This window comes from Mesoplodon bidens (genome assembly GCF_964165515.1).
Source record: "Mesoplodon bidens genome assembly, chromosome: 10".
Taxonomy (NCBI): domain Eukaryota; kingdom Metazoa; phylum Chordata; class Mammalia; order Artiodactyla; family Ziphiidae; genus Mesoplodon; species Mesoplodon bidens.
In genome coordinates this window covers 78,223,301-78,248,574 of record NC_138172.1, presented here as the reverse complement: position 1 = coordinate 78,248,574, position 25,274 = coordinate 78,223,301, and the positions used below count along the sequence as shown (strand labels likewise).

At 40.2% G+C, this 25,274-nt stretch overlaps 1 protein-coding gene across 1 annotated transcript; it reads right to left on the bottom strand.

Annotated features, from left to right (window-relative positions):
• Nucleotides 1–13,377: 13,377 nt before the first annotated feature.
• Nucleotides 13,378–24,224, bottom strand: ADGRF4 (adhesion G protein-coupled receptor F4; the record flags this gene model as incomplete). Its single annotated transcript, XM_081245539.1, is given in 8 exon segments — nucleotides 13,378–13,997; nucleotides 14,424–14,465; nucleotides 16,893–17,800; nucleotides 17,803–18,271; nucleotides 19,180–19,431; nucleotides 20,634–20,785; nucleotides 23,236–23,290; nucleotides 24,138–24,224. Coding segments are annotated over 8 exon segments (2,121 nt in total). The 3' UTR covers nucleotides 13,378–13,841.
• Nucleotides 24,225–25,274: the final 1,050 nt, after the last annotated feature.

The following is a 25,274-nucleotide window of genomic DNA, read 5'->3' as shown; positions in this document are numbered from 1 at the left end:
ATCAAATCACCCAGCTCTAACAGCAAATAAGGCTTCCATTCATGAGTCCCACAAGACTATAACAAACAAAGAAGCAGTTTTTAAACAGGAGCAGAAGCACCCCCTGTGGCTATACACCTGGGTCGAGCAAGCAAGCAGCAAGCATAAATGCCCATCTCCCAGTTACTCCCTGAAAGGAACTCCCTGAAGCACAAGGAATACCAAATAAAATTAACATGAAGACCAAGACACATTATAATTAATTTGTCAAAAGTTAAAGACAAAGAGAGATCTTAAAAGCAGCAAGAGAAAAACAATTTGTTACAAGAGAACCTCTATAAGACTATCATCAGATTTTTCAGCAGAAATTCTGCAGACTAGAAGGGGGTGGGATGATATATGAAAAGTGCTAAAAAGGAAAAAACTGCCAACCAGGAATAATCTACTTGACCAAAGATGTCCTTCAGAATTGAAGGAGAGAGAAAGAATTTTCCAGAAAAACAAAAGCTGAATGAGTTTATTACCATTAGACATGCCATACAAGAAATGTTAAAGGGATGTCTTCAAACTGAAACAAGACGATGCTTATTAATAACATGAAAACCTATGAAAGTATAAAACTCACTAGTAGAGATAAATATATAGTTAAATTTAGAACATCTAATATTGCAATGGCGGTACATTATACTTATAACTCTAGTATAGAAGTTAAAATAGAGAAGTACTAAAATTAACTATAACTACACTAATTTGTTAATGGCAATGCAATATTAAAAGATTTAAATTGTGACATCAAAAACAAAATGTGGAAGGGAGAGTATAAAAGCGTAGAGCATTTGTGTGCATTCAGTGTTAAGTTGTTATCAGCTTAAAATAAACTATTATAATTATAAGGTGTTTTATGTAAGTCTCATGGTGACCACAAAGCAAAACCTTAGTAAGTACATAAAAAAGAAAGAGAAAGGAATCTAAGCACGTAACTACAGAAAATCATCGAATCATAAAGGAAGAGAGCAAGAGAGGAACAAAGGAACAAAGGAATTATTCAATATAAAACAGCCAGAAAACAATTGACAAAATGGCAATAGTGAATTCATATCTATCAATAATTATTTTAAAGGTAAATGGACAAAATTTCCCAATCAAAAGTTAGAATGACTATGAGGATAATATACAAGACCCAATTATATGCTACAAAAGACTTGCTTCAGTTTTAAGGATACATGTAGGTTCAAAGTGAAGGGATGCAAATGGAAACCAACAAAGTAGAGGTAGCTATATTTATATCAGACAAAGTAGGCTTTAAGCCCAAAACTGTAACAGGAGACAAAGGAGGTCATTATATAATGATAAGGGGTCAATTCATCAACAGGATATAACAATTGTAAAGCTTTATGCACCCAACATTGGAGCACCTCAATATGTAAAGCAAACATTAACAGATCTGAAGGGAGAAATAGACAGCAATACAATAATAATAGAGGACTTTAGCACCCACTTTCAACAATGGTTAGAACATCCAGACAGAAAAATTAGTTAAAAAAAAATTGGACTTAAACTGCATGTTAGATCAGATTGCTTTCATAGATATACACAGAACATTCCATCAACTGCAGCAGAATGTACATTCTTCTCAAGCACAAGTGGAGCATTCTCCAGGATAGGTCAAATATTAGTCTACAAAACAAGTATTAGTAAGTTTAAGAAGACTGGAATCATATGAAGCATCTTTTCTGATCACAATGATACAAAGATAAAGAAGACAATCACAATCACAAGAAGAAAACTGGAAAATTCCCAAATATGTGGAGATTAAATAACATGCTCCTGAACAACCAATGGGCCAAAGAATAAATCGAAAGAGAAATCAAAAAATATCTTGAGACAAATGAAAATGGAAACAAAACATACCAAAACTTATGCAATACAGCAAAAGTAGTTCTAAGAGAAAAGTTTAAAGTGACAAATGCCTACATTAAGAAAAAAGATCTCAACAACAAAAAAAGGAAGATCTCAAATAAACAACCTAACTTTACTAATAAAATAAAACGAAATAAAAGGAATCAAGGAATAATCATCTGCACATTAGGAATTACAACATATTTTCAAAATATAGTGATACCTAATCAGGGGAAACGGTATGTTTCACATATGTAATGCTTCTGAGTAATTGAAGCCATTCATTTTATATCCTCGCGATTTCAGAGATCTTCATTTTTTATGGTGGAAATTTGTGGATCATGTATTATATAGTTCTACCCATCATTAGATTAGAAGTCAATATGCATGATTTGTAGGATAATTTGACATTAGGCACATCACTGGAGCTTTTTTTTTTTTGCGGTACGCGGGCCTCTCACTGTTATGGCCTTTCCCGTTGAGGAGCACAGGCTCCGGAAGCGCAGGCTCAGCAGCCATGGCTCATGGGCCCAGCCGCTCCGCGGCATGTGGGATCTTCCCAGACCGGGGCCCGAACCCGTGTCCTCTGCATCAGCAGGCGGACTCTCAACCACTGCGCCACCAGGGAAGCCCCTACTGGAGCTTTTTGTATTTCTGATCCTTACCTATAAACTGGAAATAAAGATTTATACTCTCGCTGCACACAAGGTATTTGTGAGGGTCAAATGAGATATATATGTTAAAGCATCTTCAAAACTGGAAAGTACTGTACAAAAATAAGAAATGTTAGCTACTATATTCTAGGTGATCCAGGGCTATTGTTGTAAACATCAATATTTGTTGGATGCTGGAATAAGTGATACCTTGTGAATCGTCCAACTCCTCAGTGCTACATATTCCTCACTTTGTAGGGCAATATACCATGCTTTTGTGAGTTCTGGAGTCTTCTTTTTAGAGTCTAAGCTGTGATTATTAAATAAATATAAAAGGAGCAAAATATACACACACACATAGATATATGTATATATACACACACATAAACCCTCTATTTTTGTTTATTATCAACGTTTTAATTATATTAAAAAGGCAGCAATTCTCCTTTTAAAGAATCAGTACTCTATTTTTTGTGTAATTAAAACTTTGATCATAAACTGTAAAACTGCCTACCCTGTATCCTCTTGTCAGGGAAAAAATGTAGGTTCCGATTTATTGTCCTGTGAGACTTTTCTTCTTCCCTTGGCCACCCAAATTCAGTTCTCTAGTACTTGTGTTTCTTCTGTACACATGGACTCAGTTCTGAGAAGAGAAGCTATGAGAGAAAAAAAATGAATATTTTATTTGCACTTTCTGAGTCATTTTGATTCATACAGGTAAGAGTCAGGGTTTAAATTAGGCAATTTCTGGCTGGACAAGTTATGCTGTTTCTAAAATGAAACCTGGAGAATGGAGGTGTGACAATAGTGTAAAATGACTGATCATCAGCCACAATTAGACTTTCTCAATCGCCTGCCAAGTGCTTGACAGGCCTGGGCACAGGGCTGCACGGCCCCTGATAAAGACTTCCTTGACTTCTGGTAATCTTCCTCAGTTACTGAAAACTATTGATCCTGTTTCCACACATCTCAATGTTAATTGGCTTCTCCTCAAGCATCCCTAGGACACCACAGACCAACCCGACCTGTTAAATAAGCAGAGTTGATTCCTATTAATATTTTCTCTCATCTAAGTTAAAGAGTCAAGACACCACCAACTGAGGCAACTTTTAATTTGTTCTTAAAATAGGACAAACGTTTCCAGATGACCCTCTCATATGAGTCCCTATTTCTGAGAGTGATTCAGCAGTATAATTGGAATCCAGAGAGATGGTGGTACAGGGCAAGACCTAGATGAAAAAAGAAAAAAAATCATAGAAGAAACCAAATAGGCCATATGGGTTTTGACATCAGTCAATATAAATCCCTAATCTATCACTTTTTAGCTATCTGTGATTATCTATAAAAAGGGAAATATAAAATACAGACACTAAATTCTCAATATCTGAATCTTAAGAATGCAGGAAAGAACTTCCATTATTGGCCATTGGCATTTCTGACTGCCATGTGTATATAATCTGTATAAAAACAATAAGAATACATTTTAAAATCCAAAATGCCTATAGGAAAACAATACAAGGCACCAGAAATCAATCTCTGTTTTTGGCTTCAGATTTGCTGATACTTTATGAAAGTCAAACTCAAGAAGAATAACAGAAGATAAATTTCAACAATTTCCATCAAAGCCTATATCCCTCAGGACAGCGCTGGCTTTATGTATAATGATATTTTCCACGGTTTTCTCATTGAGTCAGCTTCGAGGGCAGACTGGGTTTCATTCCTTTGTTGCATGTCCTGTAGCTCCTGAACAGAGCTAGGCCGTAGTAAACACCCAATATCAACTGAGAAGAAAGAACTCGGGATCCTATTGTTCTCAGTGTCACTGAAGGCTTCCCTATGACAGTAATGTAAACGTTAGTACTTCGGCAAATACAATCAGTTCGGTTTGCCCTCGGCTTTTTGAACTTCATGCTTTACTGTCGTAGAAACAAGGGGATGTCTTCAGCCCTCATCATTACGGGTGAAGACAGGTGCAATTGACATCACACCTGCTTCTCCAGAAATCTTCCAGGACATCAGTAAGGGGTCCAGATGGAACCCACACCCTTTGGGTAATGCGTAGCCCGCACTGGAGTAAGGAAGAACTGACACACTTGGTTTAAGAACATACCTCTTTTAGCCTTCTACCTACCTATTCCCATCTTCGGAGGCAAAGAGAAGAGGGCTTAAGAAGGCGGCCATCTTGGGCTTCCCTGGTGGCTCAGTGGTTGAGAGTCCGCTTGCTGTTGCAGGCGACGCGGGTTCGTGCTCCAGTCCGGGAAAATCCCACATGCCGCGGAATGGCTGGGCCCGTGAGCTATGGCCGCTGAGCATGCGCGTCCGGAGCCTGTGCTCTACAACAGGAGAGGCCACAAGAGTGAGAAGCCTGCGTACCGCAAAAAAAAAAAAAAAAAAAGAATGTGGGAATCTTGAGGAAGCTAGAAAAGGTAAGGAAATGTATTCTTCCCTAGGCTTCCAAAAAGGGACCCCGTCCTGCTGACATTTGACTTTAGCTCCGTGGCATTCATTTGAGACCTCTGACCTCCAGAACTACCATATATAAAGTTCTGTTGTTTTAAGCCACTAAATTTGTGGCAACTTGTTATAGTAGCCACAGATAACTGACCTGCATGCCTATCAAGTCCAGCCCATCTTTCATCCCTACCCAGCCCTGCTGCTATCAGTGAGCATATTTCCTACTTTCTGCTTCTTGTGTATATGTTTTTAACAAATACATATATATCTAATTTTTCTTTCTTGTTTATGCAAGAGATTCCTTACAATATACAAACTCTACCCCTGGCTTTTTTTTTTACTTAACAGCTTACATTCTTGTTCCTTGTTACCCCTGCACAGGACTCCATGGTGAGAATGTTCCATAACTCATTCAACCAGTTCTTTTTTTTTTTTTTTTTTTTTGCGGTACGCAGGCCTCTCACTGTTGTGGCCTCTCCCGTTGCGGAGCACAGGCTCTGGACGTGCAGGCTCAGCGGCCATGGCTCACGGGCCCAGCCGCTCCACAGCATGTGGGATCTTCCCAGACCGGGGCACAAACCCATGTCCCCTGCATCGGTAGGCGGACTCTCAACCACTGCGCCACCAGGGAAGCCCAACCAGTTCTTAATGGTCAACATTTGGGTGGATTCCAAACTTTGCTAATAAGAATAGAGCTTCAGTGACTAACTTTATGAATACGGCGTCTAACATTTAGGGAGGTGCTTTATCACACTGGATTCCTAGAAATATTTCCCTACAGGGAAAATAGTAAAAGCATGTGTCCTTTTGTTAAATAGTGCCAAATCCCCTCCATAGAGGTCACACTACTTTTCACTGCAACCAGCAATATACACTAGTAGCTATTTCTTCACAGCCTCTCCAAAAACCTGTGTTGTCAAACATTTGTATTTTTGCCAATCTAATAGCTGGGAAATGGTTTCTTAGTGTGGTTTTTAATTTTCATTTCCCTTATTATGAGTGACCGTAAGCCTATTTTTCATATGTTTAAGGACTGTAAATGTTTTTATCTGTGAGCATTTTTATATCTTTATATAGTTAAAATTTTTTTTTCTTAATTTTTAAAAATTCTTTTATGTAAGGGAGCCTTGAACAGAGCTATCTTCTACTGCTTCAGTGAAGTGCCATTTTAAAAATAAACCACACCCTTTTTATCTTCTTCTGATTCTGTCATGCTCGCTTGTTTCAGTAGGGACTTTTGTTCAACTGATTCCTTTTTTCCTTTACTTTCAGGCCTCCAAGAGACTCTTCTCCCTCTACTGATCTCTCTCTCCCCAGAGCCAGGGCTTTCCCAAGACCGTTGTCTCTGCTCCAGCACACCTCATAGACCCTTCCCTTGACTGATACCCAAAGGACCAGTTCTCTGTTTCACTGGGCTTCAGGCTGATCCCCATCCTTTTGGGGTTAAGTCCTAGTTGACGTGATCTGTGCCCTTCTGCTACTGGTATCCCACTGCCCTCCTCTGTCTTCTGTGCAAATCCCTTCTCACCGTTTACCCTAAGGCAGGCTCTGGAGGACATTTTGATAGACTTGATTGAATATTTCCTTACTGACAGGTAAACTGAGGTTTGCAGTACTGTCTCTAAATATAATTGTTAGCTAGGGGTGATTGCATTTGGTCTCCTTATTGATCTGTATGATTTGGGAGAGAATGTATGAAGACATTCATGTTTACGTCAGTGCTTACAAGATCCTGGTATGTATTAAGCTCTAAGTAAATGTTAGCAGTTATCATTAATTTTATTAACTAGAGGGTACATGGACATTGAAGAATAAGTATTGGAAAAATTAGATTGCTATGGGCAAAAACTCATAAAACTGGATGTCTGCCTAATACCACAGTGTCCAAGAAGGGGTTATAGATCAGGGTTTCTCAACCTTAGTACTCTTGACATTTGGGGCCAGATTATTCTTTGTTCTGGGGGCTGGCCTGTACTACTCACTAGATGCCAGAAGAAACCCATTCCTGCAAGTCATGACAATGAAAATGTTTCTAAGTCATTGCAAATGTCCCTCAGAGACAAAGTTACCCCCCAGTTGAGAATCATTTCTACAAATTGAATAAATACCTGAATGTAAGGGAATATCTTTGTGACCAGGGTACAAAAGAATTTCTTTAAACAAAACTTCAAAAACAAAAACATAAAGCAAAACATTGATGAATTTCATTACCTCACTCAGGTTACTTTGTTGACAATTGGACTGAAATGGGACAAGAACCAAATCAGAAGAACTGATTAGGTAGTTCTTTAACTGAGGTGCCCAAGGTCACACAGCAGGGGACCAGAATTCAGATCTGTGTTGTCTTATTTTATACACATGTTCTTTACCTCTACTTGCTATGTTTCTGGAGAGTTAACGTAAGAAAGGTTGTAGGCTGGTGAAAGGCCTAAGAGAATTAAGTTTGCTCAGGCCCCTGTCAACTTCCCTTGAAATAGGTAATGAGATTAAGTTGAGCCTCTAGACTCAGAGATTTTTTTTTTTTTTTTTTTTTTTTTTTGCGGTACGCGGGCCTCTCACTGTTGTACCCACTCCCGTTGCGGAGCACAGGCTCTGGACGCGCAGGCCCAGCGGCCACGGCTCATGGGCCCAGCCGCTCTGCGGCATGTGGGATCTTCCCGGACCGGGGCACGAACCCATGTCCTCTGCATCAGCAGGCAGACTCTCAACCACTGCGCCACCAGGGAAGCCCAACTCAGAGGTATTTTAAAGTTACAAATAATATGGACGGAAATATGGATGGAAAAATCTGAGCACAATGTGGTCACATTTTTATGCCAAGAGGAAGTGACCCGTGGCTGATGAGAGAATTGGACTTCCTCAATGACCAGCAGAAAATCAGGTTAGAGGATGAGAAAGTTGAAGCTGTGCTCTTGTAGTTGAGTCATATAACAACAGCAAGAGAGAGGCAGCTCTTGGGACCATCTGAACAGGGCCCACTATCTGAGATGCGGCCCCTGTTCAAATGCCATAGCAACCAACCTGCCCCTCCAGTGTCCAGGGACTTCTGTGGAGCCTCAGCCAGAGAACTACATGAACTGTGGAGGGTGGGCTTGCCATCCTTTTTTCTATACTGTGCATGCTTCATTACCTTGCCAATTTTTTTTATTGTAGTAAAACCCACATAGCATAAAATATATCATCTTAACCTTTTTAAGTATACAGTTTGGTAAGGTTAAGCATATTTACATTGTTGTGAAACAACAATGTTTTCATCTTGTAGCTGAACCTCTATGCCCATTAAATAACAACTCCCCTTTCCCCTTCCCCAGCCCCTGAGAGCCATCTCTCTACTTTCTATTTCTATGAATTTTACTACTTTAAATATCTCATATAAGTGGAATCATACAGTGTTCGATTTTTGCAACTGGTTTACTTCATTTAGCATAATGTCCTCAAGATTCATCCATGTTTTCACATGTGACAGGATTTCCTTCCATTTCAAGGCTGTATAGTATTCCTTTGTGTGTATCTATCACATTTTGCTTACCCATTTATACATCAATGAATATCTGGGTTGTTTCCATCTCTTGACTACTGTGAATACTACTGTTATAAACATGGGTGTACGAATATCTCTTTGAGATCCTGTTTTTGATTCTTTAGGATATATACCCAGAAGAGGGATTGCTGTTCATTTGGAACTTTTATTTTTAATTTTTGATGAACCTCCATACTGTTTTCCATAGCCATTGCACCATTTTACAATTCCAGCAACAGTGCACAGGGTTCCAGTTTCTCCACATTCCCATCAACATTTGTTACATTCTGTTTTCTTTTGATAGCAGCCATCCTAATGGGTGTGAGGTACCTTGCACTTCTGACTAGATCATGTATGTCCAGACAGGTTCAGATTTTCTCTGTAGAAAGGTCTAGCAGTGCTATCTGGTTAAAGCAATGCTACTATACTTAATATGAGGTTGGGAAATGTTACTTGTCCATAGCTAACATGGGGAGAGTAGAGGTCCGATAAATTTGACGGGGTAAGGCTTGAATGCAGTGAAGGTTCCCCCAGCCACCTGTTGCACCATCCCTGGCTAATGATTCCTAGGCAGGTCTTACTGGTTACCTGTTTTCTATCATAGGTCCGTGTAATAAAATGCTGTATTCCTGAATGTTTATTCGTGGAGTTCTTTTTTCCACTGTATTATTTGGTAATCCCTATGAACAATTTCAACCTTTGTTTAGTCATTTGATCACAATTAGCCTCATGCCATGTTTGGAGGATAGTACTTCTCTTTTTAGGGACTAGCTAGAGGTTTATGTCATTTCAAGTCATTCGCTGTAAAATTTCAGCCACCAGGTGGCACTGAAGTGTTTAATTTATACAAATCAATCATTTTTTTCACTGTTGGTTTGCCAAGTTTTAAACTAATTTGCTTGTGAATTATTTATGATTATGTAGCTACAGCTACTCTATTAGCTTCCTATCAGTGCTGTAACAAATTACTATAGATTCATTGGCTTAAAACAATACAATATATTATCTTACAGCTCTGCCTGTCAGAGGTCCAAAGTGGGTCTCACTACATTCAAATCAAAGCATCAGCAGGGCTACATTCCTCCTGGAAGCTCTAAGGGAGAATTCGTTTCCTTGTCTTTTCCAGCTTTTAGAGCCTGCCTGTATCTTTTTAAATTTATTTATTTTTGGCTGCGTTGGGTCTTCGTTGCTGCATGTAGGCTTTCTCTAGTTGAGGCGAGCAGGGGATACTCTTCGTTATGGTGCGCGGGCTTCTCATTGCAGTGGCTTCTCTTGTTGCGGAGCACGGGCTCTAGGCGCGCGGGCTTCAGTAGTTGTGGCTCGCGGGCTTAGTTGCTCCACGGCATGTGGGATCTTCCCCGGACAAGGGCTCAAGCCTAAACTTGCAATGCCCTTTCTCCCCCTCCTCTAAGCTTGGTCTCTAGAATGACTCAGCGGCTCTGAATTTGCAGCTTTACTAGGAAAACCGTGTTGCTTCTCTCCGGGTATCTATTCTATCTGTCCCATTTCTCATTGTGGAATGAGGAGCTCTTTTAAGTGAATTTTAGGCATGAACAAATAAGTGGAAGAGATTTCAGAGGAATGGAGAAGCCGTCCTGGTGACCCTGAAATCACACTGGGTAACACAGACTCTACTGGGTCATATAAAGGTCTGCCCTTCATATGAACAGTAGAGGGCGCTGTGCAGCCGTGGCCTCGTATTAAGAATGCTGTTCCCCTCCCTCCCATGCTTCCCAGGATGGGAATCCCCAGTTAGGATCTATACATGGAGAAAACTGCCCAGTTTTCTCACCTCTGCTCTCCTTCCATGGTTCTGGGACCTCCCTGTACACCTGTCCCGACCTTGTTCCTAAAAATAATCTGACCTGAGGTCACTGGAACATGTGGAGTTTCCAACCACAAGGGCCCCAAATCTGGGCAAGTCCAATTCTGGTCTCCTGCCCCCTTTCTGGCTCTTGGAATTCGGCCTCCCTCCCCAGACCCCGTCAGTCTAAGATTCTGTGTTCTGGTTTAAGGTCTGAAATACTGCCTGTGCTCTGTGGTTGACCCCTAGCCTGGGCCGTGACCCGGCCTTGTGCTTTCCAGACACTTGTGTCCTTGAGCTCTAATTCTGCTCTCAACCGTGTGGTTGGAGCCCTGCTTTCTGCTGAAAGACCTTCCCGGTGCTGCCAGCTCTCCATTCTGGACTTGGGAGGATCACTGATCATGAATTTCCAGTCCTGTCCTCTGAGTTTGTTGCACCCCCAACATGGTGCCAGCTGCTGCTTCTGAGACCTTCTGATTCCTCCTGGGTACCGATGTAAAAAGCGGAGGACCCCAATTACTGAGAAAATTCAACAGGGTCAGGGCCACCCGCAGAAGATATGCTGAAAGAATGCAATCCTCATCCGTCCCCCACTTCACAGGTTCAAAAGTAGAAGTTGAAAGTTGAAGAAATAGGTGGTGAGGATTTCTCTGGGGAGAGTTGTTAGTGTGTTTCCACCTCCTTCCTCCACTTCCTCCTGATACTGGTCAAACTTTGAGCACCCCCCTGATTCTAGTAAGTGGTGTAGTCCCTGATCTTGGCTTCTACTGGTTGTCACCAACTTTTCATACAGCCAACCAGGTATACCCAGCTAGCTAGAGAGAAGACTTCAGCCACGCCTCTCTTCTTTAGAATGGGTAGACAGTATCCCCAGGATGCAGGGCCTCCTCCACCCAGCTTAGTCTAATAAGCTTCCCCAAACAGGTCAAAGTAGAACCTTAATGGAAAGATCAGCTTTACTAAACCATCTGAACTACCTCTCCTTAGTGACTAATCAAGAAATGCTATAGTGATGCTCCACCATGGAAGATCCCTGTGGAGTAGGAAATGGGCAGAAGTTGGGAGGGTTAATTTTTTAAAGTTCTACTATTTCCTCCGCTTTAATGTTCTAATATAAAAATCCAAACGTGAAGGTGATTAATTAAGAATAATATGCCAGGGCTTCCCTGGTGGCACAGTGGTTGAGAGTCCGCTTGCTGATGCAGGGGACACGGGTTCGTGCCCCAGTCCGGGAAGATCCCACATGCTGCGGAGCGGCTGGGCCCGTGAGCCATGGCCGCTGAGCCTGTGCGTCTGGAGCCTGTGCTCCGCAATGGGAGAGGCCACAACAGTGAGAGGCCCGTGTACTGCAAAAAAAAAAAAAAAAAAAGAATGATATGCCAGTGTTTTCTTCTCTGTTTTCACAGCACCCCATACATGCTGGTCAATGTATATGACAGAGCCCCCTCTCCCTCCCCTCCCGCTTCCTGGGACCATGAGCCCATGTCCACAGCACCACAACATCAGGTTTTTATAATCTGTAACCCAGGAGGTCCCTTAAAGTTTCTTCAAACTCAGAGCATCTTTGATGCCATGAGATTGTTTCAACCCTTTGCTTTGCCCCATTGCTCAATATATGGGCCATGACTCAGAAACGAAAGGAATGTAAAAGAGGATGTGCCTGTTGCCAGGTGGTGTTGAAACATAAAATCTGAGACTCATCTATATCCATGCAGAAAGGCCACAAAAACTCTCCAAGACAAGAACATACCAAGATTGATTGCCCTGCCCACATGCCCCTGCTACCTCTCAGGCTTCTGGCTGCCACTTTGTGACTTATTCTCCCCTTCACGGCTGCCTAATATTTGTTTTCCCCTGATTTCACGTGTGTAGAAGTATGTGTCAGATGTTGGCTGTGAGTAGGCAGCTAATTTACCACAACTCCACACATACCCCCTTAAGAATGATTCTGAGCCCCAACTTCATTAGGGAGAGATGGACTTGTTGCTTTGTGATTCCAATCAATTGTCTTCCTTCTCAACAATGGGGCTCTTCTAAGTGTCAACACTCAGTGGCAAAATGGAATTAAGGTGTGTGTAAACAGCAAGATGTCTCCTGTATCAGAGCAGATATGATGACAGCATCCTCTCACTGAGGACAGAAAGAAAAAGTATTCTTAAGATTTGGTCATGTAAACTGAGATGACGTAGGTTTTAAAGATGTGCGTATTTTCGTCTATGTGCTGGGCAATAAAGACGTTTCCATTCTCTGAAAGATATCCCCCTGTTTCCTTCCCACCTCCCTCCAGAATCACATAGTAGGCAATAGTGTGCTCCCAGGGGGCATTGAGGAGTTTGTCACAGCTTACAAGTGAAGCTTCTCCTTGAGTTTTTAATACTCACATCTTATCCTCAACAATTCATTAATTTAGATCCATACGTTGGGCTTAACGATGCATTCTAAATGGGGAAAAAATAACAGTGATGTCAATGATGAATGGCATTGACCAAAATGCACATAGATTTATATTTATGTCTGTGCCTGACTAGAGATAAACATGTAAAAATGGAAACATGAGGTACCCAAGTTGACACAGCTACACAGAATTAAATTTTCATATTTCACTGAATCTAACATTGTAAGCAACATCATTATTTTTACATTATTTTTACAAGGAAGAAAAGGAAAAAATAACTTGCCAATTAAATCATGACTTGTCGCTGACTGTATAAAACATTTCAATTTCAGAAATGTTCAGAGGTGAATAAAAAATGTCTATCATAGAGCTGATGAACTGTGGCATTAAAGTCAGACTCAGTACTAGCTGACCATAAATTCTGACTCTCAGTGTGTCCAGAAAGCTTTTTATTTGTTTATTTTAAAAGTAGCTCTTATGGAGAAACTGTTGGTTGAATAAATGACTTCTTTCTAATTAATATAACAATGATGGCAATTTCAGTTGGTGCTTGAAAAGACAGATAGCTAGGTCAAAAGTCATCTTCAAGATCTATAAATACACAAACACTTCAATTCAAGGCAGTGTGGCTCACTGGAAAAGCCCAAAGCAAGGAGAATGCTAATTCTCACAATCAGTTGGGTGGCTTTGGGCAAATCTCACAAGTACTCTGGGCCTTACTTTCCTTACCTATGGCATGACTAGGTTGGACTAAAATCTCATTTCTCACTCTTGTCTTATTTCCCAGCTTTAGCATTTTTTTAGAATTTTAGGTTCTGGGTTCATGTTGTCTCATCTCAATGGTCTAAATGTATTTAGTTGAAATGCAACTGGTATGGAAACTTTTCTTTCTTTCTCTCTTTTTTTTTTTTTTTTTGGCTGCTCTGAGGGGCTTGCAGGATTTTAGTTCCCTGACCAGGGATTGAACCCAGGACCTGGGACTGAAAGCACTGAATCCTAACCACTGGACTGCCAGGGGATTCCCTGGAAACTTTTCTTGAGGTCTGTATTCCACTGACCTTAAGCTCTAGTAGGATAGTCCAAATTTCTTGAATGAAGAAATGAATGAAGGAAAGTATGCCCTCATGATTCTGTTTGCTAACAAATCCTGAACACTAAGCAATAATATGTCTCATCATGACTCTGCTGAGGACACTGATCCTCCAATATTGAGACTGAAAAGGAGAGGCTTACCTCTGCTGCCTTTGACCGCCCCTTCAGTGAAGACATCCTTATCCTCAAAGCATCTCTAATCTAAAGAAGCAATGACAGTGAAGAAATGACAACATCCCCAGGGCCCAGACCTGTGTCGTGAAACTCTGAGGCCAGCAACCCTGCTAGAAGCGGCATCAAATGGTTTAGCACGGTGCTTGGAAAATAATAAGACTTGGATAAAAGTTGAGGTTTAGTTACAACTGAATTTAGGATTAAGATTAAAATTCTGGTCATGGTTTCTATTCTTTGCACCAGCTATGTTCAAACATAGCCTCCAGTTGACTTGATAAAGAACAGGACATGAAAGAGTATAGTTCGTTCCTTTCCCCCTCAAAGCTGATGTCTTGAACTACCCCACAGACTCAACTCTTCTGGACTGTACTCTCCGATCAAAGCTGCTTCATCCACCTGCTCCCATCAGCTACATGGAGGTCATTTACAACGAGTGAAACAAACTCAAATTACCTTGTGATCAGTAACGGTTCCAAACAGCAAGATGAAGAACCCTTGTGGCAATATTCAACGAAGTATGAGGGACAGTTGTGCAGACTGTATCCCAGCTGTTATTTTAATACCACTCTTCTAGATTCCTTCAAAGATACTTATCAGACATTAGAAACTTCAATTTCCACTGATTCCGATAAACATGCGTTAATGAGTATTTTCTTTGAGTGTATCACAAAGAGAGAGGACCACCTTCATGTTTGTGCACGAGAGTTATTGACGTGTATTGAATGGCTTCAGATGTAGGATAGAGTTTGCAACCTTATTAAATCTCTTTACTTTCTTCCCCAATATTAAGATAGCTGTTCTTACTTATGATGACAGTAACATGTGACATAAAATCTTGTCATTTGAAGTCGCAATCAGGGAAGGTGTCTTGAGAAAAAGAAACGTATTCTAGTCTACTTTGGAAGAAATAGGCAGCTAGAGCCTCTGAGGTGGTGGGAGAAGTTTCTGCATAAAAGAAAGAGAAGGTTACAGAGACCTGTAAGGCCAGGGTCTCTTCAAGTTTAAATTATCTGGTCACCTATAAAGTCACAATAATTGACAGTCAGCCCTTTTATGTGGTGGGAGTTGAGGTCCAAGAAAAATCTGGATCCTGCCATGAGAGTGAAGGGAAGCCTGGTTTCTAAGGATGGTTTCATGAAGAAGAAACACTGATCAGAAGACTGAAATTTTTAAATGTGAGTCACAGGAAAAGCTTGCTTAGAAAAATGGAGTGTGTGTAACTAAAGGGGGTTTAGAATTTTTCTTTCCATCAAGAAAATAGAAAGAGAGGGGCTTCCCTGGTGGCACAGTGGTTGAGAGTCCGTCTGCCGATGCAGGGGACATGGGTTCGTGCCCCGGTCCGGGAGGATCCCACATGCCACGGAGCGGCTGGGCCCGTGAGCCATGGCCGCTGAGCCTGCGCGTCCGGAGCCTGTGCTCCGTCATGGGAGAGGCCACAACAGTGAGAGGCCCACGTATCACCAAAAAAAAAAAAAAAAAAGAAAGAAAAAAAATAGAAAGAGAAATGATCTGAAAAAGAAATGCAGGACAAAATTTCCTGGGGTTTAATTAAGTTGCAAAGTAAAAATAGGATGGGATCGTTAGTAACCAGAGTAACTTCAAGAGTTGGGGAGATTTATGTGAGTCCAAGAGCTTTTGATTTCCTGCCCCCTGCCCCAAGAAATCCTTAAGTAAAAGGCTTCTCTTTAAAGCAATGCAAAGGAAAAAGTGAAATAAATATTCTCCATAGTTATTAAAGAATTATGAGTAAGATATATACTTGAACTGAGTTGGCATTTCTTTAAAGTAGGCTTTATTATTTTGTATCAAGTTTTGAAATAGAGTAACAGTGACATGGAATACTTTGTGGCTTTATTTAAACAGTTATATTTGTTTTATTTAAAGCAGTGGTCAAACTTTTTTTTGAAAATATTTTTCTGCAAAGAAGCAGATAATAAATATTTTAGGCTTTACAAGCTCTACAGCCTCTGTAGCAACTGTCTCATCTTTGCCACTGTGACACTAAAGCAGCCATAGGCAAAATGTAAACCAATGAATAATGCTGTATTTCAGTAAAACTATTTACAAAAACAGGCAGCAGGCCATAGTTTGCCAGCCCCTGATTTAAAACATTTTAAAAATATGAATTTGTCAAATTTTCTATTACTCATGGATATGGAAAGCAGCCTGACTAATGATAGCTTCCTGAAAATGGCTTAGTAGCCAAGATGAAGTAAAACAACTTTTCAATGGATAATCTTGTCAAACCAAGCATGTTAAGCAAGAAAAGAAAATAGAGATCATTTTAGGTCCATCCTTATCTTATAGAGGAGAAGTCTGAGGACCAGAGAAAGTGACATTCCTGGGATCAAGTACCATGTGTCAAGATCCATTTCTGTGAATAACAACCTACATTTATTTCACAGAGAACAGCAGGGAAGAGGTATGAGAACCCCTGACTAGTTAACACCCAAAGTGAGTGGCAAGGGACATCCCTTCATACTGTGAAAAATGGCTATTATTTTATGGAGCACCCAAACTACTTGAGAAAGGATAAAAATTGTGCTTGTTTTGAGGCATAACATATTAAGTATAGCCTCACACATCCCTGACCAAAGACTGGTCCTCCATAAGTGAAGGTCAACTTCTTTTGACGTTGAAACTTTAGGAGGGATACAGGTAAACCAGTGAGGAGAGGAGAGAGGAGATTCCTACCCAACCAGCCTGATCATCTAAATCCAACTGGACAATCAATAGAGTGAGAGATACCACAGATAAATGTCTCTAAGATATAGAAGGAAATGGGAGGAATATGTGGTGTTCTATATTTTAAAACTATAGCCATGTTTTATTATAAAGCCAGAATAACAAATTATAAGATAATAATAATGTTTTATAAATAAAATATTAATTAATAAAATGCATCTCCCTTCTGGAACTTACCTGGAAAACATTGAGCAGGGCAAAGATTATATGAAATATCAAGGAAGTGCCTTCTATGAAGGTAGCTATTCCAAAACCCCAGGTCAGTCCTAGCAATGGGGTGAGGATGGTGACATTTTTGCTGATCCTCATAATAATGGCCACATCCTGAGACCTGGAACTGCCAATAGAGGGCCTCTGAGTGTTTACAGCAACAACCAAAACCACAACAACATTCACAGCCACAATAAGCAAGGCTGGGATGGCAAATGCTAAAAGGGCTTTGGTATTGTCCCAGTTAAGCCAACAGGCACCATGTCTCATGTAGCCTTTCCCTGGCACTGTGATAGCAACTGTGGTGACAGCAATGACCAACGGGCACCCATAGCCAATGGCAAAGCCAATGGCCATCATGCAGGACTTCATCACCCTCCGGAAAACGACCAATAGTCTATAGATGATGAGCAGTGCTTTGAAGAGCATCCAGAAAAACAGAGAGAGGTAGAAAAAGGGGCTGAAAAATGTCACCGCAACACACCAGTTGTAGTTCTGGGCCTTTTTGTTAAAGTTAGAGCCTAGGATGAACCACACATTGGCGGTCAGGAGAGACACAGCTATGTTCACAATGCATACATGTCGCATGTATGATATCTCTGTCATGACCACTTGGGACCAAACTGTGGCTTCAGTGATCAGGCAAAGAATCAAGCTAAGGATGGAGACACTGAGCCCAATGCAGGTGATATAGGCCAGGACCTTGTTGTCTACAGATATGGGGGACATGAGAATGGAAAAAGACATCACCACGTTGGTGTAGTTACACCAGCATTTCACTTTGCTGGCTGTATCCAATGTTGTTTCACAGACCTTCTCATCCCACCTCCTTTTCCTGGAGTGCCAGCCAACACACTGGGCCCTGGCATTCGGGGTTTATTGATCTTCTCAAAGGTGAATAAGATTTGCTTCAATCTTTCTGGTAAAATCACCGAAATGACCAGCCCATTTACCTGCCTGGGAAGACTGGCATTTTGCAAGTGGGCTTCTTTCAGAACAGCCCCCAAGGTGGGGAAAGCTATGTCGATGGCTTCGGATGCATTTGGTGGCAGCTTCCACAGCTCTTGCCTGGGAACTTCTATCATTCCTAGGATACCCTCCGTTGTATCGCTCACATTCATGGAGAAACTGAAACTTCGCTCTGAAGTATTGTGGTTGATGTGACGCCCTTTTGTCTGAATGAAGAGTTCATCCGCTATGTGCTCCGGTTCGTTCTGGATGTGGAGTCGCCTCCCAAACCAATTCACTGACTGCAACAAATCCGAGCTGGCATTTTTGTCAGGAATGAAAGCCCAATTTGGAATGACTGCTTTGTCGAGGATGTGGTTGGCCACTTTGCAGTAGCTCTGCAGTGGAGAAAAGTGGATATTATACTGGGGATTTACACAGTGTTGTACAAAGTTGATTTCTAAAACCTGAAATATCTAAAGATCAAATGATTTGAAATGATTTGACATATTTCTCTTCAAATGCACTGTTTATTAGAATCTCATGCTAGTAGGCCTGCAGAGAGGGGAGAAAAGTAAAAGAATGTTAAAAATAAAACAAAATAAATAAGATAAAATGAAATGAAATAAAATAAGATAAAATGAAATAAAATAAATAAAATAAAACGAATCACAGATCAGAGTTACCTGCTTTATTATATGCCCAGGGCAGCATTTCCACACTGCAACTTGTCTAACCCAAGTTTCCCATGAGATATTAATGACTATTTAAGAAGGAGATTGGAAGTAGATTCTATGGCAATCCAAGTTTGAGAAGTACAGCATACCATATCCTTATACCCCCCACTCTTATAAAGAGTGCCAAGGTTCATTAACACATGAAAAGCTCTAAAAAGTCCTGCCATAAGGAGACCTATTTGGCTTTGTTTAACCCAGAGTTCCTATATCTTCTGTGCTACAGATCTCTCTTTTAAAAATGGAAGCTCTGCTAAGATTCCTCAGGACAATTACATTCTACAAGAATAAAATTTGGGAAACACTAGAGTAGGAACAGTCTTCCCCACAGCCATCACTATGTGATAGTTTCTTGAAAATAGTCAGTCTTTACAAAAACATGTATAAAAAATGTTCTAACTTCTTGAAAATGTCCATAAACTGGGATAAATCAATATGCAAAACTGAACTGAACTGTTCTGATAGCTGTGGTTATCGTAGTTTTTACCCTGAAAATACATTTAAAACTATTAAAATGCAAGATTTTGAAAAAAAATATTGTCAGTTTTTAAAATGAAATTAACAAATAATACCTTCATTTTCCCTTGGGTAACATTATCAGACAAGTGTGTAGAAATATTTTTTAGTAACTTCACTATAAATGCAATATTTCCAGATGTGGCTTCTGATGATTTCACAACATCAATTATGCAGGCATAATCAAGTGGGCAGTTCCTTTGGATGACTTGAGCTACACTCTCAATTGGCTCTGGGGCTTGGTAGTCAACAACGTGCAGAGGTATAAATGGTGCTGCCACGGAAAAGCATGATGCGTTATTTAATTCCTGTTAAAAAAAAAGTTTCATTCAAAAATGATTAAGTACCTAACGTGTCAGACTAAAGGGGTTAAAGGCACAAATAATCCACATGGGAAAAACAGACACAGAAGTAAGTGGTCCTGAAAAGTGGTTTAGATCCTGAAAAGTATGGAGAAGGTAAGTGGGCTCACAAACGGACATGAGATTCCATCAGAATTCCCACAGAGATCAGGATGCTGACCTTTCTTATTGGAATCTGCTTTCAGGACAGCGATTTTTAACTCAAGTATTATAACAAGACAGTTTTCTCCAGAGATATGGAGAAATTCTAGAAACAAAATTTGTTTAATTATTTTATTTTATTTTTTTTAAAGAGGAGCCACATGGAACTTCAGAGGGGAATAGTTTTTGGAGATTGGCAGTTAAACACAGAATGCTAAGGCATTGTAATTTTTTAAAGTTTAGAGTTCATTAAATAGAAGAGGTTATTTGCTCATTTCCTCATACTTTTTACCTAGAATTTCCCAGAATATGACTTAGGATAGGCCAAAACAATCGCTTACTTCATTTAACTCTCTTTTGAATGCCACTGTACTTGCAGGGACATCTATGTGATTACCTATGCTAAGTGACACTGCATTGATACTCTCTTTATAGAAACACTGTTGACATTTTAGGAGATGCAGAGATCAATGTGCTTCTACAGGATTGGTGGGGGGGGTGCAGAAGGAAACAGTCACTAAGTGAAAGGATATAAGATAAAATATTTTAATTGAGAATTGTTGTATTCATTGGATTTCTATTCCTTCTGGGACACACGTCTCTCTCTTCTTTTGGTCAAGCGATTGAAAGTATTTGAAAAAGATATCAAACTTATTTTGATTCTAGACACATTTAGTTGCTTAACTGATTAGCATAAGAGGTATGCAAATCCACCTTTATAGCTAAAATTTTAATCTTTAAGTGTTTATCATTGTATAGATAAATTTCAGATCTTTTTTGAGAAAGGATTTTGAGAGGGAGAAATAGAGTAGGGAGAGGAGAGAGTAGCTGAGAGTTTGGGTGAGAAAGGAATAGACAAACTTGAATCTGCTCTGTAGAATTTCTCAAGTCCAGATCTGAGACTTATAGTCATGCTGAACAGAGAACATTAAAAACGTCTCTACCCCCTCCGGGGGATTGGTTCCTGTAGAATATGCAAATAAGATGCAAATATGCAAATGCATCACCATAAAGAGTGTTTCCACAGAAAGGCTTGTACATGTTTCAGTTGATTTTTGGCACTTGTTTCCATTACAGATAAATCCTATTTCTCCACAAAAGTGCTGAACACAAGGCTGACTGCGGTTGGAAGAAGTGGTGCAAGGTCCATGGCATTTTTCTTAAAAGGAGAAGAGAGAGAGAGAAGCCTAATTAGCATTTCTGCACTCTGACTGGGGTATCTAACTCATTCTGGGGCCTTGGGTCTTGCTTCCCAGAGGAGGTGACATTGAACTGGGTTCTTAACAACAAGAGCTGCCAGGCAGGTTGTGAAGCTGATGTCTAGGCAGAGTGAAGAGCATGTGGAAAGGAGGGATCACAGGTAAAGGCTGTATTATCATAAAGGCTGATTCAGAGCGTCTGAAGGGAGAGTGGCAAGAGATGAGGGTGGGGAAGAAAACATCTCAAGTCATGAAGGATCTTGGATCCTGTGCTAATATGGGGATTACCAGAAAACATGATTGGATTTGTGTTTGAAAGATGATTAACCATAGCATGGAGCAGGTGTCAGTAAACTTTTCTGTAAAGGACCAGGTAAATAGAGTTGCCAGATAAAATACAGGTTAAGTGCCAGTTAACTATTAATTTTATTTTCCGATACAGCCAATTCCCATGATTTGCAGCAGTTAAATTCTATAAAGTCACTGCCACAAACACTGAATTAGCAAAAACATAACCATCGCTCCTAGGACAAATACAAGGTTAGGTTCCTGCAAGCTTCTGCTCACAACATTTTCATCAACCAATCATTATATCAATATATAAGCTTGTTTTGTGTTTCCATTTAACATATGTTGTTGATTCGCTGACACTGAATTCACGACCAATAGCACTATAACCCATGACAGCATATGAGCAAAGCTTATCTCACATATGTATTCTCTCCACAAGGCACATCATAACCTTCCTAGGAACGCTAAACAGCATTTCAGAGCTCTACCTGGGGACCATTTTAAGCAGTGAAATCATCAACAAAAAGCACAAAAAGCAAAACATGTGGCACTACATAGGCCACAAAAAGAACACTTGTTTATAGTAGGAGAGCTGAAACAAGAAGGCCAAGAGCCATCTCGTTCAGCTGTGAACAAGCACCTTGGCCAACTCAATTTTTCTGCTATTCTGTGCATGTCTGTGAATGATTCAGAAAGCAGTGTGAGTATTGATTTGGGGGTTGAAAATAAATTTCTATGAGTAGGAGAAGTTGCAGATGCAGAATCCATAAATAAAGAAGACCGACTAAAAATGTTCAGTAAAACAATGGATAATTTTTTCGTATATGTATGATCCATGAAATATTAATCATGGTTTACCTGAAATTTAAATTTCACCACACTTCCTATGTTTTTATTTGCTAAATATGTCAAGGCTAGCCAGAGAGTAAATATTTTCAGCTTTGTGGGCCATATGGTCTGTCATAATGACTCAGCTCTGCTTTTGTAGCATAAAAGCAGTCAAAGACAATATGTAAATAATTGGGCATGGCTGTGTTTCAACAAAACCTTATTTATAAAAACTGGTGGTGGCCTAATTTGAGGCATGAATAGAGTGCATTGACTTGATGAAGCTGTTGAAGTATTCCCAGGAAGAATTGCCGTTGGATAGTGGCCGTGCAATGGAAAGACGCAGATGATGCTGAGAGCTAATAAGGTATTGAAATAAATGCGATGAAGGGCCCTATCAACTGTGAGTCAGAGGCTGCTCTGGTATTTATGGTTTGGACAGCTCTGTGGATGACTCCATTTATGGAGAAAGGAAACAAGTGGTTTTGCATCCTTCTTTGACATCTACCCAAGTGTATCAATTTTGCAATTTATTTAAGCTGAGTGCTTCTCAATTTCTTCATTCATAAATATAGTTTGGAGGTAATGCCATAGTCTTGTTACAAACATTGAGTGAGACAGCACCTTGTACAGCACTTAGATCAGTGTTGTCATAAATGCTCAATGAATACCAGCTACCTTTCTCTCCTCTTTCCTTTCTTAACTCCACATCTGTGTAGAGATGTATTTGCCACCAGAAATGTACTTGGCCATGACTGTGCAGAATCCAGTTATCACTACTATGTGGGTGAGAACCACATGATTTCACTATCTTACTACTCATGATGCCTCCATAGTTTGTTTTTCACTTCTCAAGAGTGACCAGTCTTGCCAACACAATACCTCTTATATCACTTCAATAGACCTCTTGGCCTCAGAGTGTTACATACATTTAAGCATCCTGAAAATATCTTTGAATGAAGGAATGAATGGCTCCTGTCCCCTTCCCTCTTATGCCTCTTGTTAGCTCATTAGTTCACACAGATTTCCCTTTTGAGTTTTGAAAGGGACTCTTGTCTACTATTCTAGAACAACTGTGAATATTTGCCAACTTGCTTCATTGACTATGGCATGAATAATAGTATAATTATTTTTTTTTAAAATCTATCAATGCTGGTAAACATTAAGAATTTATTAAAGATTGTTATTCTATGTGAAAGCTTGTGGTCTGGGGACAGGCTTGCAATATCCATGCCCTTCCTTTATTCTGCCCAGTCTTCAAATGGAAGAAAACTATTCTATAGCCACACACCATGCATCCTTCCAGTCTTGGGTTTTCCTTCAGGACCTTGAAGTTTATCTCCATCCTGTAAAACATAAATTCCCAAACGTCTTCTTTACTGTGGGCCTCTCGTCTCTCATCTCAACTTAGAGGCTCCATGTGGATATGAAAAGAAAATGTGTTGAAGACTAGGAAGAAGACTGCATCTGATAAGGCAGGAACTGCTGAAGGAAACAGGCATGTGAGCACCGACTGAGAACATGCTGCCCCCTGATGAAGGTTAGATACTTGACAGTGCTCACTTGAGCGCTGAAGACCAGTGGATTGGATGCAACTTTTGGAAAGTTTAAGTATCATTGGAGAACACAGTGATGACAGTTATAGCACTAAGCTGTTCTCTGCCTGGATTAACTGAAACTGTGAAATGAAACTAATATGGTCCACCTGATACTGTGTATCCTCAGAGAGGAAGAAGTGAGCGGGTACTAGGAATGAGTGCTACGTTGCAATAATAGAATCACAAACTCTCTGTAGCTATGAAAGACTGTAAAGATCTAAAAGAAAAAAAAAACACTCTTCATGTTATAAGTAAGGAAATTAAGGACTCAGAGAAGTGAAGCAACTTGTACAACTAACAAGCAAAGTTAAGGTTTGAACCTAAATTGCTCAGCTGCCAAGGCTAGTGGTTCCTCCTCTCATCAGCTGCCTGTCTACATACCCCGTGGCTTTTTCTGTAATACTGTTGCACCCTGTCACAACAATACTGTACTATCTTTTCTTTATTCCTTTCTTTAGAAAGCTGCCATCAGTAAGGGTAAAATCGTAGTCATCTGAAAATTTCTTTTAAATGACATGTTATTTATCATAACTCTAGTCATCTCGAAGAACTGACTGATTTCTAATGGGACCACCTAAGAATGGATCAGACTTACTTTTATGTGGGTCTTGGATCTAGGATGAGAACATTCTGTGCCCAGAAATAACATTAAACAGTAAATCGTGATTGCCTGGGACTTCATTTTCACACATGAGGCTCTTCACCTGCAATCTACAACAAAGTTGGATCCAGCTGAAGGTGACGACAGCACGTAGCTAGTACAATACTTAGCCAACTAACCAACCACTTAGTCCTCAGCAAACATAAATTTCCTTATGCTGTAATGGAGATGAACTCACTCTGATCCACTTAGGCTCGTGGGACAAACTGTGACCAGGAAGCAGACAAAACTCACTGATCTTGGCTCAAAGCCTTCCTGGTTGGAGTCAAGACTAAGAGGGACTTTCACAGCTCCACTGAGTCTTCTGCTGAGATGACAATCCACGGGCACTTACAGGAAGGCTTCCAAATTGTCTTTGAGTTTAAAATTGTCTTTGAGTTCCTAAGTATGGAGGTTCCTTAAAAAACTAAAAATAGAACTACCATATGACCCAGCAATCCCACTACTGGGCATATACCCTGAGAAAACCATAATTCAAAAAGAGTCATGTACCACAATGTTCATTGCAGCACTATTTACAATAGCCAGGACATGGAAGCAACCTAAGTGTCCATTGACAGATGAATGGATAAAGAAGATGTGGCACATATATACAATGGAATATTACTCAGCCATAAAAAGAAACGAAACTGAGTTATTTGTAGTGAGGTGGATGGACCTAGAGTCTGTCATACAGAGTGAAGTAAGTCAGAAAGAGAAAAACAAATACCTTATGCTAACACATATATATGGAATCTAAAAAAAGGTCATGAAGAACCTAGGGGCAAGATGGGAATAAAGACACAGACCTACGAGAGAATGGACTTGAGGACAAGGGGAGGGGGAAGGGCCAGCTGGGACAAAGTGAGAGAGTGTCATGGACTTATATACACTACCAACTGTAAAATAGATAGCTAGTGGGAGGGAGATCAGGGAGATCAGCTCGGTGCTTTGTGACCAGCTAGAAGAGTGGGATAGGGAGGGTGGGAGGGAGGGAGACGAAAGAAGGAAGAGATATGGGGATATATGTATACGTATAACTGATTCACTTTGTTATAAAGCAGAAACTAACACATCATTGTAAAGCAATTA